At 47.7% G+C, this 17,797-nt stretch overlaps 1 protein-coding gene and 1 long non-coding RNA gene across 3 annotated transcripts in view; one reads left to right on the top strand and one right to left on the bottom strand.

The window, feature by feature from the left end:
* CAMK1D (calcium/calmodulin dependent protein kinase ID) overlaps positions 1-5,961 on the top strand; it is a 394,574-nt gene extending 388,613 nt beyond the window's left edge. Inside the window, exon 11 of one of the 2 annotated variants that reach the window (XM_025000914.2) lies at positions 260-5,961. In XM_025000914.2, the coding sequence (XP_024856682.1) occupies positions 260-378 (119 nt within the window). In that variant the 3' untranslated portion in view covers positions 379-5,961. The remainder of the gene's footprint in view (positions 1-259) is intronic. The other variant, XM_025000915.2, reaches the window with a different exon arrangement.
* A 6,938-nt stretch (positions 5,962-12,899) lies between these two features.
* Positions 12,900-17,208, bottom strand: LOC132346876 (uncharacterized). Its single transcript, XR_009496836.1, has 2 exons — positions 16,991-17,208; positions 12,900-13,149 (listed from the first exon to the last, which is right to left on the bottom strand). It is a non-coding gene; the product is annotated as an uncharacterized lncRNA (long non-coding RNA).
* Positions 17,209-17,797: the final 589 nt, after the last annotated feature.

Below are 17,797 nucleotides of genomic sequence, written 5' to 3'. Positions count from 1 at the left end.
AAGCCATCCTGTTATGGTAGCTAAACCATGATGTATCCAAATACAACACAGTTATCATTGCTATGTGGAAGCAAGGAGGGAAGACGAGTCCCTAAGACGACTTGGGATCCTTGCAGATGTTTTCCTGTGGGTAGGTAAAAGTTTAGAAGCAAGGGCCTCAAAGTTTTTTCCCCCCACCCCAACAAACCCTTGCAGTGGGAAGAGGGAGTGAGTACGTTCTTCTAAAGCTTTGAACTTCTGTGTCCGCTGACCCCTGCAGGTCTGACATCCTCCACGCTCTGTAGTTTCGTGTCCTCTGCGTCCGGGGTCTCAGGAGTGGGAGCAGATCGGAGACCGAGGCCCACCACTGTGACGACAGTGCACTCTGGAAGCAAGTGACTGGCCCCGGAGGTGGGGCCCGGGGGGCCGGGCCAGGGAAGGGGGCCCCCGGGGGCCACCAGCGCCACCAGCCACTCCAGAGCGATCCCACCTTGCATGGTGCGCCTCCCTGCACAGGACTGGAAGACAGCAGTTTTTTTATGGCCATATTTTATACTGCAATTCTGAAGTGTTCATTTCTCACAAACTGTACTGACTCAAGGGAGCTGACTTAATAGGATCTGGTGCTGTACATATGAATCTCGCAAAGCTCTAACAGAACGGACTTTCTCAGTTCCTCTCCCCAAGCCCTGTCCTTCCCGCTCTTCTCAGTAGAGGTAACCGTCTATGTTGTATTTTTTCATTCATGACAAAAAAAAAGGTTTCAACTGGATTATTTAAGTATTGGTAAATATTGTGCATTAGGGTTTGTTTGTTTTTTCCTTTTAAGAAATGTGTCCTTTCAAGCTATACTTCTTACTTCCATGACCTGTATCTTTTGCTTGTCAGTAGTAGAATTTTATGTTAACCTTTAAGAGATTTTTTTTTTTCCTTCAAAGGGAATTTAAAAGTATTTTTTAAAATTCTAATAGAGGATTGATCGAGAATCTGTCTCCAAGGTGAAGAGTGCACTTTACTTCAATTCCTTCCCCTTGTCTCCCTTTGTTCCTTGGAGGGGCAGTTCTCTGAGAAGATAACTCACCTCTTCTGCAGGCCTGTTTTCTCCCTGGGAGTTGGGGAGCCTGTGGGAGGGCACCTGCAGAAAACCTTGCCTGGCAGCTCCTCCAGCGAAGCCCTCTCCAACTGGAGACCCTGGGGCCTCTGGCCGTCGGTGGTCAGAAATGAAGAAGCCTGCTCCCCCAAGATGAAAGGCTAGACTTGTGATGAAGGAGATGACCCCTCTCCCCCAGCAAAAATTTCAGAGCCTCCCGCACAGAAAGAGCACGATGTCATTTTATTTGGAGCAAATTTCTCACACAGCTCTCCTTTCTCACGAGGAGGGTGGCATGTGAAAGCCCAGCTATGCAGTTTTAAAATTGATCTCTCTGTTTTTTAAAAATGCATTTCTAATCTTACAACTGCAAATAGCCTCCAGCTCACACCGGTTGTTTCTGCGAGTGTTTATGCTGTTCTTAGAGGGTGAGGATCCGGAGAGAGGAAGAGAGGGCAATGACCTTGGAAAAGACCCCTTTGATGTGAGGTGGTGAGGAGAGGTGACCTGCCCAGCCAGTGGGACACTGCAGTGACAACCAGAGACCACCCCAGCCAGGCCCAGCTGGCATGCAAAGCCATCCCTCTGACGAAGGGAATCCCCAAACCAAAGATCTGAGATCGTGGGGTCACCAGTGGTCCCAGGTTTCCCAGGACTGAAGGATTTCCCAGGATATAGGACTTTCAAACCAGCAGTGTCCCAGGAAAACTGGGCCACGTTGTTCACCCACGTGGTGGACGGATGTGCAGGATAGAGCGAGCACAGTGTGAAACCCAGGACAAAGCGCTTCTCCACGAGAGTTCCAAGATGCTGTCATGAAGAGGCGAGCAGGTGGTGCCAGATGCAAAAGCCCTCCCTCAGCCCTCGTGCCCACACGATGCCCTGAGTCTGCATCCGCACAGTCGGCCTCAAGCCGCAGTGGGTCCCTGCATGTCTTCTTGATGGTCCCATGACTTCCCTTCTCCTCATGCTCTTCTCCTGCAGATAGTCAGACTCAGCGGATCCTGTTGGTCAGGCTGTCTTTGTCACGTCTACACCTTTGCCTGGGTGTAGGCCAAATATTCAGTGATGGCCCCCTCAGCACACACACACACACACACACACACACACACACAGTGTTATGAGGCTTAACAGCTGCATTCTGCCTCCTTCAGGACAGCAGTGCAGCTGTGTGTAAGAGCTGCTGGAAAGACAGGCATCTGGTCCACCCCATGTCCACCACATCATAGACACTCAGCCCCTTGACAGGAATCCCACTTGACATCTGCCACACGTGTATCCAGAGTGGAAATCAAGCTGTTACTCTTCAAAATTTGTAAAAAACCTGGAAATGTCTATAAAATGACAGAAGACTCAGTTAAGAAGCAAGTATTGCCTCATTTGGAGGACAATAGCATGAATATTATAAACAGAATCAGAAAACTGAGGCATGTCTCCCAGGAAGTTAGTAGAATGTTGCTTACTAACAAGTGTAATGGAAGATCCAAGTTTCTACAGTATAAGAGAAGTACTTAGATGTTATGGAGGAAGGGTGATAATTTGCCTGAATCTGATACTTAGAATGTGTGCCCAAATAGTTACCAGCTCCTTGAACTGTGCACTACACAGTCACTTGCACTTGGAAAGCAGCATCTGGAGCCAGATTTATGGGTGGCGAATTATTTTCTGGAGCTGAAATATGGGATGCATGTTCTATGCAATTAGTTTGAAAATATGTCCTACCTGAAAAGTGCAGAAGAGCTGAAAGACGGGCAGGTTGCAGGTGTCTCTTTGTGATTTGGGGTCAGCTCTTGGCCATGGTTGGCCACATCAGGTCTCAGTACCAAACTGCAAGAAGATAGTGGCTGTTTCAGCCTAAAAGTAGAGTTTTGTTGAACTTGACATCAGGTGAATCTCTGCTATCTGGATGCCACCAGACTCAGGTTTTTTCCCCATTGTTTTAGGAAGAGGAGAAAATAAGCCCCACGTGGAAAAGCTTCTCTGCTCAGAGAGGATTAGCAGTTAAAAAACAGAGGTTCTCTTTCAACCGTGTTATTTACACTTGATTACAACACGGGAAGAGAACTCGGAATATGCCTTTTGGTACACCTGCCAAGTGGAGTGGCCGAGCCCTAGGACCCTCACTGATGTCAGATTATACCAACAGAAGCTGAGCTTTTCATAGGGGCACCCGGCTTACCCATCCCCTCAAGGCCAGTGCCTGTGGCTAGGCTAAGGATGGACCATGGACTTCATCACAGGCTTCCTTCCAACACCCCCCACCCCCACCAATTTGGTCTCTTCACCTCCTCAGAGCAAGTGGGTTATTTTTCTTATTTGAAAGAGTGTCTTCGAATGGTCTTGCTCTTAGCTGCCTTCCTGTCTCTCCTTCACTTCCCTGAGCTTCATCTCATCCATGAGGCCATCAGGGAGGCTAGTGTTTTCTGAAACAGAGAGCGTGCACCCAAGTGTGGCCCTGACAGACTTTTGAGCAAGTCCCAGCTCTTCAGCTGGCTCTGAGTGTAGCGTCCAGGGAACTGGGCAGTTGGACTTAGAGCTGACCAGACAAGTCTCTGGCACTCAGGGAGCATGAGCTGGTGAAAGGCATGTGACACCTGTGCCCCCGGCTCAGCCTACTTACAGCACTAATCTCATCCTGTTCATTGGTCTCCCGTGGTGTCCAGATTATGATTATGAAGAGATTATGAATGGAAGAGGAAGACCCCCTCCTTTAGAATGAAGGCCAAAAACACTAGGGACAAAGGGACAGAATGCAAGTGACCCCTCCTTGCAAAGAAAGGGGTTGACCCTTTCTTTGCAGGAGTGACAGCTTGATGAATTCCCTGGGGTTTGATGTGTTGTGAGAAAAGACTGTATCCCAGTGCAGATAACTCCGTATGTTAAGGCTTTGGCCACCATGGCCCCCTCACCCACCCAGGACCTGGGTTGTGTTGATTCTTCACCTTGGAGAAGCCACCCTGGAACCATTGCTTCAGGTTTGAGAGTGGGAGAAGGAGGGTTATGGCCTCTGTGTTTCGCCTACAACACTTTTGACTTCCCAACTTTCTATGGTCTCCACAAGCTCCCTTCTGGGCTTCCTCTGGTTGTGAAAACGGACAGCAAGGCCCAGTAGAGGGCAGTTCCTCCCATTTCCCTAAGCAGAAATAAGATGTGCTCTTTCCCAGGGTCTCACTATCAGTCCTGGCAAATGGAATGAAGGTCCTCTGAATCAACTGATGCACGAAACCTTTGCATGTTCTTCTGAAACAATACTGCTTCCCGTTCTGTCCACTTACACTCTGCAGAGTTGGCCTTTTCCTTAAACACATTCCAGACCAAACACTGTTCAGTTTGTTTAAAAAAAAAATGTATATACCAGTTTGTAACCCACCACTCTTTGTGAGGGACAGGGGGCTGGTCCTAGGTTGGGGCTGCAAGTTGGCCACAGAGTGTTCCAGTTGGTTTTCAGAATTGAAAAAGTTGAGATAGGAAGGGTGAATTGGGCAGATTTCTAAAAGGGGAGCTTAATTCACAGAGATGCCAAGAAAACCAACCTGCCAATGAGATTACTTGACACTTCTACATTGTCCAGAAGGCAGGGAGGAGAAAGAGGAAGGCAGGAGGCCCAAGCCCCCTTCAGCCCTGACCTTCAGTGTGGTCCCAGTGCATTGAACCCAGTGTGTGATCTGCAGCCCAGCACAGGCACAGGAGCCCAGCCCCACTGTGAAGTCGGCCCTGCATGCTGGCCGCGACCTGGCCCACCTTCTGCTCTGGGCCAGATGCAACGGGCAGGAGCATCAGTCTCTCCCGCCTTCCCTGCCACTTGTAGCAGGAGCAGCCACGCTTGTGGCTCCGGGGCCTCTGCTTCTGCAAACGCAAAGGCTGTTCATTTGGCAGCCAACCCTGCAGCATGTGGCTGCCAGGTCTGGTTTCGTGGACAAAGTGTGGAATGGCTTCTTGGTGTCTGTATCTCTCTCTACACCAAAGGGACTGACTACTGCATTTCCCCCTTTGTACTAATGCCGCTTCTGCATTCGCCATATCCATTTTTAACCTTTTGGTCTCCAGGGAACTTCTCATATGATGATTGTGTCTTCTGATGATTTACCAACTTCTTTTACTTCGAGGTGATTTTATTTTCTTATGGACAGGAAAAAAGAAAACGAAAGGAGTGTTGAGGCTTTCGTCATAGAGATAAGATATCACCAGGAACTCAAAAGCCCCAAACACTGGATAAATTACTTCTCAAAGAAAAACCCGAATCTGGACAGACTGAGGTGCCTGGGCCCTCGTGGTAACCTTGCACTTGAGGGAGGAGGTGCTGGGGCAGCGCTGGCAGCCAGGCTCTTGACATGTTATAAAGCAAAAACGTGGTGGTAGTGACAAAAATGCTACAGCCTTGCCACAGCATCTTTGTTTTGCAAGACAGGCAGCAAGTTCCAGAGAACATTTATCTTAGCCCCACATTCAGGTTGAAAGATATTTATACAAAAGGTACATTCTGTCCAGAATAAAATTTGGAACAATTTCTAAATTGGCTCTGGTCACTGCAATAATGTCATAGTCCTTCTTGCAGCTCTCCCAACAGTGAGCATGTTTTCCAAAAGCTTATGACATTGAACCCAGGAATGTCCCTGTGTCTATTATTACTAGGCTTGTAATTGGTTCAATTTTTCCATAAAAACATGCTTGTCCAAAAGAAGGGAAACTGTGCATTTATTCCATGCATGTAATAAACTCTGCAAGAAGTTTACTCCGCATAGGTTTGCGGCACTGCAAAATTGTTAACGGGCCTGTGTAGCAAATGACTCTCTGCCTTGACAATCATGTACACATATCAAGATTTCTATCATACTGATGATGAGATTGATGACTTCTTGTTTTCCTCCAATAAAGACAATTAATCACCTTCAGATGTGTGTCGTTCGTTTCCTCCATAAGAAGCCAGACTGGAGTGTTTCAACAGCTCTCTCTTTCCTCCTCTTTGTAAAGTTTGGATTTGAAGGAAGGAAGTGAATTGAGCCCCTGGTAATTCATAACGTCCCCTAAATACTTTATGGGCTTCCCTGATGGCTCAGGAGAAGGCAATGGCATCCCACTCCAGTACCCTCACCTGGAAAATCCCATGGACGGAGGAGCCTGGAAGGCTGCAGTCCATGGGGGCTAAGAGTTGGACACGACCGAGCAACTTCACTTTCACTTTTCACTTTCATGCATTGGAGAAGGAAATGGCAACCCACTCCAGTGCTCTTGCCTGGAAAATCCCAGGGACGGGGGAGCCTGGTGGGCTGCCATCTATGGGGTCGCACAAAGTTGGACACAACTGAAGTGACTTAGCAGCTGATGGCTCAAGCAATAAAGAATACACCTGAAATGCAGGAGACACAAGAGGCACGGATTCAGTCCCTCAGTAGGAAAGATCTTCTGGAGGAGGGCATGACAACCCACTCCAGTATTCTTGCCTGGAGAATCCCATGGACAGAGGAGCCCAGTGGGCTATGGTTCATGGAGTCACAAAGAGTTGGATGTGACTGAAGCAACTGGACACAACACAAATACTTTATATCACCACCCCAGGAATCCTGTGCAGGAATCCTGCCAAAGATGGGGGCAGGACAGGCATAGCTTGGCTTTGAGGCTTCTGGTGGGCTCTCAGGCTCCCCCTTTGCCTTACTGCTGCAGAAGGTGGCTGGAGGTGGACCCAGAAGCCCCCAGAAACCCAGATCACACTAACTAGATATTCTTGAGTTGTTTTCAGGAAAAGCCAACACTAATTTCCAGGAAAACCTCTCTGAGTCTCACATGCCGGCCCACACATGCCCACACCTGTCCATTTCCTGGGCACAACCTGGGAATTCTCAATGCCCAAAGGAAGATTCTTTTCTGACCATGTAACCAAAAGTGGGGTCTGGCTGCTCACCACTCAAAAGCCAATAAAGAGTCAAGGTTGGTGGAAAGGAAAGTTTGCTTTATTCTGGATGCCAACAACCAGGGAGGGGGCGGGCAGACACCTCGCCAAAGGCCAACTCCCCCACCACCATTTACGGTCAGTGGGCAAGAGCTTTTATAGACAGAGGGCCTTACATGCAGAAACAGCACAGTCAGCTCTTGATCTTGAAAGTGGTCATCGGTGGTCTGATCAGTGTCACCTTGATCGTTTACAGTTAATCTTTAGCTCCAGGGTAGTTTGTTTCCATTTCTTGGGGCCAGTTCTTGGAATTGTGGCAACTTAAGTCATGGCTACAGTCTGGTCATCATGTAAACTTCTCCACCTGGTAGCATCTATAAGACATCTCACAGGATATAGTTCAGAATATTATCTACAGCCCTTGAGGAGGAACTAAAGGTCCTTGACTTTGCTTAATGACTGAACTATCATTACTTGGTCTTGTTTGACTGTTTTCCTTGATTTCTACATTTTCTCACTTCTCTGATTAAATGATCTTTGGCTAACATTTTTCTACAGGCAAAATGAAGGCAGAGGACATGAGGGTGAGGACCATAGGGTCCTGCTTTGTTTCAATCAGAAGAGTGAATATTGTTTGTTGTTTGTTTTTCCTGGTTGGAACACCTTCAGGTCATAGCTCGTCAGATATATTGTGGGAATTGGATATGATCCACCAGACAATTCCTCCAATCCAAATAATAAGTTGTATCAAGGGGGAAAATGGGAATTGGACGTGGTTGTAGAAATAAAGAATAAACACTAACCCATACAAGTGAAAAAAGCATGAACCTTAGTGGAAATAAGTGAGCCCCAAATAAATACAGTATCCATCATCTGATACCTGATGTCTAGTCCTTTCTTAGCTGATAAGGCTTCTCTCAACGCAGACCCTAGTTAGGACCTATATCATAACACACGGTTCATTCGGCGGGTGCATAGGTGACATAATTAATGCAGGCTTTATGGAACGAAAGAACTTTAGTAACCTAACCAGTTTTGAAAACTATCTGTAAGGATTCATTAAAGAGAAGGCTCACCAACTGTGACTGAAAATTTAGCCAAAGCAAGTGCACAGAAGTATAAAACTTATCCTAATAGAAAGCTGATATTTATTAGAGCCTTAGAGTTGAAATGTTTAAGGTCAAACTTTGAATTCACTGAGTTCCAGCAGCAATGCCCAGCACCTTTATCCTTCAGACATTCACCAAACCCCCTTGTGGCTCAAAAAATGTTCAATATGCATTGAAATTCACCTCAAATTTCCTTATATTTTTCAGGAAAATTTTGCTCTTCCCATTCTCTTGGGATTGTCTATCATTGGCCAGAATACATATAGGGAACCAGTCGTATAAGAATTAAACAAAAGCTTCCCTGCATAGATGCAGAACTGTCCATCTAGACAAGAACCATACTTTGTTATTATTACCAGCAGCAATAACTGCTCCTCCTAACCATGCCGTAGATTATCTGTTCTAGATACTGTGCTAACTGAATTCCATTCAGTATCTCATTTAACCATCAGCTCAACAAGAAAGGTGCCCTTCTTCCCCAAATGGGTTCAGAAAGATTAAACGATTTACCTACAGGCAGCAGAGTTTCAAACTCAACTGGACTGACATCAAAGGCCATCCTACTGTACTTCCTCTCGTAATTCTCTGCAAGTCACTGAATTCCAAACTGCCCAATCTGGACTTCATTTGTTTAGTAACTGGGGGCCACTGGTAATTATTGAGTTGACACCATGGAATCAGTTAAGTCTGGAACGTCACCATTCCTAAGGTCTATCACACCACGTCTCCAAGAGAAACTTCTCTTAGCATCTCAGCCTAGACTTACACAAGTTCAGTAAATGAGGGACAACAGCAGAGGGAACACAGGCATAACTGTGTTACTAGCCCATGTGTTTTCTGCTGTTCCACTGTCTCATGTCTCAGGGGAAATGTCACAGAAGCTGTATTTGACCTAGAATCAGAGCTGCAGACGATAATCATAACACTGCTGGGTTTTTAGTTTTGTGTTTTAAGTTAGTCTCTTCTCTTACTCTGATTGATATCACTGGAAAGTTCTCTTCATATACACGGAGTTTCATCCCTGACGTGCAGACCTCCCTGTTGTCTGCTATTTTCCCCAGATCGCCTTCAAAAACGCTGATTTATTTTCAAGACAGTGTCTCAGATCTCTGCTTCTCTTCCATCCTCCCCTGGGAGCAACTGTGTTTAGCATGAGTTCATCTTCCTAATGTGTTTCCACCAGCAAGCACGGACTCTGTCCAGAAAGACTTAATGGGCCAGGAAAATGCAATTTGTGGTCAACTTATGAACCCTTTTCCTCTTGCCTTCATCTCAGGCTGCTTCTTCCCCCTCTCTATAAAAAAACATTGTTTTAGCTTCAACATTATATTTGTCTTGGGGGCATCAGGATTCATTTCTGTGGGCCTTGCTGATTCAGGCTGTTTATATCGGCTCATGGAGAAACACTCACACAGGATGCTGAGCCGCCAGCCAACCTGGCTGTAGTCACGGAGAAGAGCATCCTGACCGACCCCTCTCCTTAGGGCCAGCTATTCCCCAGCATAGAAGTGGAATACGGCTGACTTTTGTACCCACCTGTCCCAGAGTGCTTGTCACAGGGCACCCCTGTGGGAGGAGAGAATGCTTATTCATGGTAAGTCTTTTAAACGAATTGTCTCCGGTCTGGACAGTAGTCCCAATAGTGATGGAACTTCAGGGGCACCAAAAGTGGTGGGGGGACTTGGCATCACTCTGGTACAGGCTGCCCTAAAGGGGAGCCCCATCCCCTCACCTGTGCTGCTTGACAAACAGTCCCCAGGCTGCACTGCCTCAAAGCTGCATCCCAAAGCTTCCCACGCCTCACCTCGCCCGCCCCCCGGAGATCCTGCTGAGACGCAGCTTCTGAGTCAGCAGGTCTGGGGGGTGTGGGCTGAGCCCCCAGGTGGCACTGCTGCTGCTGGTGGTCCTCACGCCTGCCTGCACGTCCCAATCACCCTGGGATCATTTCAGAAATACCAGTGCCTGGGCCGACGGCGCCAGGATCGCTGGTGAAAAGGTGCCCTCGTGGGCTTCATTCCTAGCCATACCATGTGGGCCTCATCTAGGGCTGCTGACAAAGTGAGCGCTGCTGAAGGGAGAGACAGGCAGGCGGAGCAATGAGAGAACACTGAAGTAGCAGCATGGATACCACAGTCTTTTTATTACCTAATCTTGGTGCCTCAGTGCTTCTGCCATATTCTATTCATTAGAAGTGAGGGTTGCCCAAGGGCGTGACCACCATGTGGGGCCCACTGGGGGCCTTCTGCACAGCTGCCTCCCACAGCCTTGTCTCTCTGTCGCCTCACTCATGACCCCTCAGTCATGCTTGCTGACCAGAGAGAGAAGTGAGGCTGGACTGTGATCTGTGGCCGGAGTCCACGTGCTTAGGGAGAGGCAGTGGAAACAGGGCCCCGAGATGCTGCAAAGAGCCCAGACGTTCTCAGAACGACATTCATCCAATTAATGTCTTTAAAATCTTGTATTTGCTGTAAGAATGTAGCGCAAACTTGCCAAAGCCTTAGCAAACTGCTCTGGGGAAGCTGCAAGCTTCAAGACACGGCATTCCCTGTGTCCTGAAAAAAAGCTTTTAACTGTACCCAGAGCTAAAAAAAAAAAAGCAAGCTTTGGACGTGCACATCCTGAAATCCGCAGGTGCACCCCATCTACCAATAGGTGCCCATGTGATTCTTCTTAAAGAGATTGAGCGATCCGAGAGTCGATGCTGCACGTGGAGCTGGGAAATGAAGCCGTGCCCCACGGCTGCTGGTCCTCACAACTGAGGTTAAACCCGGGTGCAGAGACTGACTGGAAAGGGCTCTTGCTCTGGGCCAGTTTAAGTGATTCCCCTCCTTCTGAAGATAGTTGGGGACACGCTCCGGGCGAAATCCACCAGTGGACCAGATAGATGTGGCCTCTTCTCGCTAAAGCCAACGCAAATGTGCGGAGCAGTTCACAGTGACTGAAGCCCTTGACCTTGAATTATCCTTCAGTCTTCACAGCAACTCCGCAGGTGAGTGGCAAAGCGCCTGACTTCTGCCTCTGAACACGAGGAAACTGAGTCTTAGAGGGAGGAAGTGACTTGTGTCAGGGTCAGAGTTGGGCCTGCGAGGCTGAGCGAGTGAGGAGCGGGGAAACCTGTCAAGTGCAGGATATATAAGTGGGCTCATTTCCCAGCTTTGAAAGAAAGGATGTGAGTTTTCCCCAACACCTCCCAGGCCGGCAGGAAATACAACACATCCCCGGGGGATGATTCTTGGCTCCTTCCTGATCCGCTCTCCAGGCCGGACTCTCACTCTTAACCTCTGTGGCTTCTCCCCCTGCAAGTCCAGCATGATCAGGTCTGAAAACTGGGTCCTCTCACTTGCCCCCGTTGCAACCTCTCAGGTGAGACCTCGCTCACTCAACAATTTCCTGAGCACCTCCTGTGTGGCGGGGATGCTCTAGCATAAGGACCTCTGACCTCTTCGGGGTTCCATCCTCCTCTTTCATTTGCCGTCAGCCCCTCAATGTGTGTTGGAGCTGGAGGCAAAGACGCAGGTAAGCTTCCTCCTCTCCAGGGGCAGGGCTGTGAGAGGCAACTTTCCCAGGGGGAGGCCACCACGATCCTCTCCCCATGGACCCCACACAGGCACGCTGAGCCACATGGCTAGAATGTTGTTAGGACACTGCCTGGGGTCACTGAGCACCAGTGTCGTGTCTCACCCGAGGCCAACAGTCATGGTGTTTCCCCCCCCTTCCCCCACATCAGCCCTGAGGGGATGTCAGGGAGTCCCAGGGCCCAAATGGAATCCAAGGACATGGTCTTGGGTTCACCACTGTCGAGCTGTGTAATCTTGAGTGAGTCATTCTGATCTCTGCCTCCTGTCTTCATTTATGCCATGATGGGTCCCCAAGGTAGCCTCTAGCTCTCGAACCCTGTGACACCCAGACAGCACCGAATCCCCATGTTACAGTTCTGCCACGTGCCAGAGTCTCTCTTGGGGTTTTGCTCTTTGTCTGGAAGAGGGTGTTGCCATGTCTAGTGTACCCTGCTCCCTTCCTGAGAAACTTGGGGAAGAGTCTCAGTTGAACCTCTGAATTTCAGGCTTTTCCAGAGGCAAGGAAGAGCGTGAATTAGACTTGTTACAGTAGTTATGAAACCCACATTTCCTGTCAGTTCTTTCCAAGTCTCGTGTTAAATGAGCAAATTGAAATAGGAATGTTAACAAGGATGACTCAGGCCTAGAAAATGTGACAGCATGACGACGGCTTTAAAGAATGGCAATAAAAGGACTTTTCTGATCCATTTGTTGACAAAAAAACAGCAAGAGATCATTCATCTAGTTACTGGTCTCCAAACAGTTTTGATTGTGTACTCTTTTGATAAAGTCCTTGAGCATGAAAGCATCCCTAACGTATGAATATTTACATATTTGGAAATTATAGGCATCTAGTGTTGTACTTACAGATGAACATGTAAAGCATTCACAAAGAAAAAATTAAAAGGACAGGATCAAAACAAACTTGTCAACAAAACAAAGTATTTATCTTTGTCACATCGATGTGATTTAGTATCTTGTTTATTTTTTATATAATACAGAAATTTGGGAGTCTGATTTCAAGTCTAGTTTGTCTACATTCTTGGTCTCTAAGCGCTGTTGTAACTGAAAAAGTTGCAATGCAAAAATATGTAGATAAAATGCAGACATCTATTGTTGGAGGGCTTATAACAGAGGTAACTGACTTGAGGGCTTATAACTGACCAAATCCAGATTGGAAATTTACAGGACCAGAAGTGGTGTCATGATGTTCTCGAGTCCAAGTTTGTATTGCTCCCTGCACAACAGGCCAATAAATTGAGAGATGAGTTTGTTAGTGCAAGGAATAGCAACTTTATTTGGAAAGCCAGCAGACTAAGATGGTGAACTAGTGTCAAAGAACCGTCTTGCCTGGTTTGGATGCTTAGTTGCTTTTATAGAACAAAGTGGGGAAGTGAAGAGGTAAAGTTAAAAAAGCCTGTACATTTTTGCAAATATTCCTGGTTCCAAACATACTCAGGAGATGTGTTAATTTCTTCTTTCCTGTAGCCACTCACAGGTGGGCCAGGTCATGATATTTCCTGTGAGCTAAAAAAAGATATTTTAGTTTAAGCTCAGACATAGGAGGCAGAGTTCCAAGAGATGGGCCGTTATGTATACTTTAAGCTAAAGACAACATCCTTTTAGTGATTTGTTGTTGTTTAGCCACTAAGCCGTGTCCAAATCTTCTGCAACCCCATAGACTGTAGCCCACCAGGCTCCTTTGTCCATGGGATTTCTCAAGCAAGAATACTGGAGTCAGTTGCCATTTCCTTCTTCAGGGATCTTCCCAACCCTGGGATCAAACCCATGCCTCCTGCATTGGCAGGTGGATTCTTTACCACTGAGCCACCTGGGAAGTCCCCCTTGAGCAAAAGCAATAGAATACAAAGGTTAAAGTAAAAGAAACAGACCCAATATGGAGTCAGATTAGTTTCTTTGTTAATAGAATGTCCCTTCCTTCCAATATCCTCCTTCTACCCTTTCCACCAAAGACCCTGTGAGTGAAAGTCACTCAGTTGTGTCCAACTCTTTGTGACCCCATGGACTATTCAGTCCATGGAACTCTCTACGCCAGAATACTGGAGTGGGTAACCTTTTCCTTCTCCACGGGATCTTCCCAACCCAGGGATCGAACCCAGGTCTCCCTCATTGCAGGCGGATTCTTTACCAGCTGAGCCACAAGGGAAGCCCAAGAATACTGGAGTGGGTAGCCTATCCCTTCTCCATCGGATCTTCCTAACCCAGGAATTGAACCGGGGTCTCCTACATTGCAGGCAGATTCTTTACCAACTGAGCTATCAGAGAAGCCCCCAGCGGTAACTCATGTTACACAAATACATAATTATAATCCAGGTACAAACAGTCCCCCACAAAGATCCTATTTTTAAAAAAAACAATAGGTCAGTATTTATATTAAACTCTTAAACACTTAAATTTTTTGAAAACTCACAGCTCAGTGAAAATAGATACTAATGTCTTTCTTTTGATTGAGACACTCCAGAGAACTTGGGACTTCAGACCACTAGAGCAGTGTCCCCAAGGTATTAAATAATGTGGCCCTTTTTTTATGAGCTCAGCACACCAGCAAGTACGACTGACAGGGCAAATGGCTTTTAAAAATGAATTTGAAAAGAAAATATGGTACTTACATTCAATGGAATATTATTCAGCCTTAGAACAGAGGGAAATCCTGCCATTTGTGACAACATGGATGAACCAGAAGGATATTAAGTGAAATGAGCCAATGTCAGGAGAAAGAATACTGTATGATTCTATTTATATGAGGTTATCTAAACCAGTCAGACTCATGGAAGCAGAGAATGGATGTACCAATGGTTTCCAGGGGCTTAGACATCAGGGAAATGGAGCGTTGTTATTCAGTGGGTATAAAATTTCAGTTAAGCTAGATGAATATATTCTAGAGATCTGCCATACACACCATGCCTATAGCTAACAATGCAATCTTGTGAACGTCACAGTTAGGTGTTCTTATCAAACCCAGACCAAAACGAACAAAACCCAAAGGACAGGAGGAAACTCTGGGAGGTATTGGATGTCTCTGTTGCCTTGATTGTGGAGATGGCATCACAGGTGTTTGCATACATCCAAACTCATAAAATTGTACCCACTAAACATGTGCAGTTCTTTGTGGACCAGTTATACCTCAGTAAAGTAAACGCTGGATTTGTATTTTATTACTCCAAGGGCTTCTACCTCCATTGAGCAATAGTCAATACATGTTGGAGACACATTTCATCAGTTGACAGGCAAGGACTTAAGCAACCTTGCCACAGTTCAGCAGTCCTCAATCCCAGCCAGGCTGCCATGAAAACAGTTCCCTAAAGGGAGGGAAAGTACTTGGGAATAAATATCCAGACCTCTTAGTGACTTGTCTTAAAAATCCAAGCCTATTACATCGTGACAAATCTTATAAAGCAGGCATTGTGAAACAATAAGTTCCAGTCAGTGTGCTGAGTGACACTTGTGACCTCGTGGAGCAGAGAAGTACAATGAAGAGAGAAAGTGGCAAGCTGCTGCTGCTGCTAAGTCGCTTCAGTCGTGTCCGACTCTGTGTGACCCTATAGACAGCAGCCCACCAGGCTTCCCCATCCCTGGGATTCTCCAGGCAAGAACACTGGAGTGGGTTGCCATTTCCTTCTCCAATGCATGAAAGTGAAAAGTGACAGTGAAGACGCTCAGTCGTGTCCGACTCTTAGCGACCCCGTGGACTGCAGCTTACCAGTCTCCTCCATCCATGGGATTTTCCAGGCAAGAGCACTGGAGTGGGGTGCCATTGCCTTCTCCGGAAAGTGGCAAGGGATACAGGTAAAATGCTTCTGCTGACAGAACCATCTGCAATGGGAGTGCGTCCCCTTGCACGATGGTTCTCAAAATTAACTGGACATATGAAAACACCTGGGCCTCTCCTTAAACTGCAGATTACCATTCAATAGGCCTGGGATGGGAATCGAGATTCTAAATTTCTAACACGTTCACAAGAGGCAGGTGTGGCTGGTACAAGTCCTCAACCCGTAGCAATGAGACTGTACCATCTATGCGTCTTCAGCAGGGGAGTCAGTCTTTTCTGAGCCTTTTTCAGCTGGCATTAGCCAACCGGGGTGGAATCCAACAGAGGCCGACATTGGTGAGCTATACGCGTAGCACAGAAGCTACAGGTAGTAACTAAGGGAGGTGGCAACTCATTATCCGGAGGTGGCCTGCTCTATCCCCACCCACTCCAAAGAGTGGATGTAGCCGTCAAGAGCCAAGCAGGTGGGCACCCCAGCGCCCCTGTTGGCAGGAGGACACTCCAGCTGGAGACGAGATGCTCTTTAAGCAGCCAGGCCTCAGCTGAGCAGCTAAAGATGGCCCTGAAGGCGGATTAAGTGGGGCTGCATCTCTGCTCAGGCTGCTAGCATAGTAACCCTTGCGGGGTAGCTCTTGGTAGAAAGGTCCCCTGTGACTGAGCCACCAGTGTGACAGCTCCAGTGGGAATAAGTTGGCTCTTATGACTTGCCAGGCAAGATTGGTTCTAGCACCCACTGGCCAAGGTAAGACTAGGAGCCCCAGGGGCAACCATTTCTTTCTTGGGACTGCTGAGGCTCTTCCTGTGCTCTGGATTTTTCTGAAGGAAGCTACCCTCTGTGATTTCCAGGTCCCCACACTACTGTGAGCAGCTGGAAACTGCTACCGTCTCTAAAAAGAGAGGAATGATTCATCTGCTCTCTGGGGCTTCCCTGGCGGTTGAGTAAAGACTCGGTGTTGCCACAAGGGCGGGGGAGGGAGTGGGGAACACAAGGGTGGCTCATGGGTTCAGTCCCTGGTCTGGGGTTACATCCTGCATGCCCCGCGGTGGTTAAAAAAAAAATCGTCCACTCTCAGGTTGGGTCTCCCCTCCTCAGCAGGGAGAAAAGCTGTTAGACTTGGCTGTAGCAAAGCAAGGTGCCCCAACCCACCCCCGGGTATGTGTGTGCAGTTATGTTTTTCCTAGAGAAAGTGAATCGGTTTTCTGAAGTTTCCTAAAGTGACTGGGAATTAGCTTGTGATGCTTTTAAAGACATCCGTCCACAGATTCACACTTGGAGCCAACTTGCTAGCGAATCAGTTTAGAAGGCTGATTTTCCCGTGCCTGGCTTCTTCATATCAACCCCTGGCTATTTTGTTACAGGTGGTGATAGTGGAGGGTGGGCCTGAATGAGGGCAAAGGCCAGGACTGTTTTGCTCATTACTGTCATCCTTAGGACACAGGTCAGCACTCAGAATAACTATTTGTTGGCCAAGTTCATGAATCGCCAAGTTACTGGTTTAGTAAATGGAACTGGCAGGCCAGCCGCTCCAGCGGTTACAGGTCATGGGTGGATACACGTGGTCCCGCCAGGCCACTCACCTTGCATCCTTCCACCTGGAGCCAGCGTGTTTGGGCGCTGACTGCCTCAGCTGTGCTGGTTCACGTTCCCTCCGGCCGGTCATTAGCCTGGTAGGTTCAGGGCCCTTTTAGAAACGGCCGGTACGCTAGCTCTGCTGCCCTGCTTACTTAGGGTGGGCAGCAGGAACCTTGGCTTAGCGCCCCCACCAGCCCCACTATGACTTCATCAGCTTGCTGGTGGGGCCCATCGGAGGCAGGATTAGCATAAGGTAGGACTTATTTACCTTGAAGTCTAACTGCAATAGGGTTCAGAATGCTCCTGTTTTGCCCTATCCCCTTTGTCTTCCCTCTTTGTCCAGGCAGAGGGATTTTTAAATTTGAAAGGGTATTATTGGTTCAGAACTGAGCATCCCAGCCAAGCGCAAAAGGGTAGCAGTGGCTTCTGGGAAGTGACCCAAACCTACCAGCAACCACTGCGGAAACCAGTCACCAGCCTGCCCTGGACCTCGCCTGGGGTCATCTCTGTGTCATCTCAGGGTCGTCCTACCACTGGGATGGATGTTCACCCAGGATTCAGTTTTCCCCAAGCCTGGCCCTCTAGCATAACAGCTGGAAAGGGCAGTGTTCCAAGTCGATGGAATTGGGCAATTCCAGATATTTCTTTTCAGTTGGTCGATTGTTTGTATCTATTGCATTCAGCATGCCTAGGAAAACGCCAGGAGCTTTAAGGACCTAATAGACAATAGACGTGGTTGCCAGGGGTGAGCTGAGAGAGGATGAACGGGTGAAGCACAGAGGATTTGGGGGCAGTGAAAACACTCTGTATGA

This window comes from Bos taurus, chromosome 13 (genome assembly GCF_002263795.3).
Source record: "Bos taurus isolate L1 Dominette 01449 registration number 42190680 breed Hereford chromosome 13, ARS-UCD2.0, whole genome shotgun sequence".
NCBI lineage: Eukaryota > Metazoa > Chordata > Mammalia > Artiodactyla > Bovidae > Bos > Bos taurus.
The sequence above is the reverse complement of the archived record's forward strand: the minus strand, read 5'-3'. Positions and strand labels throughout refer to the sequence as shown.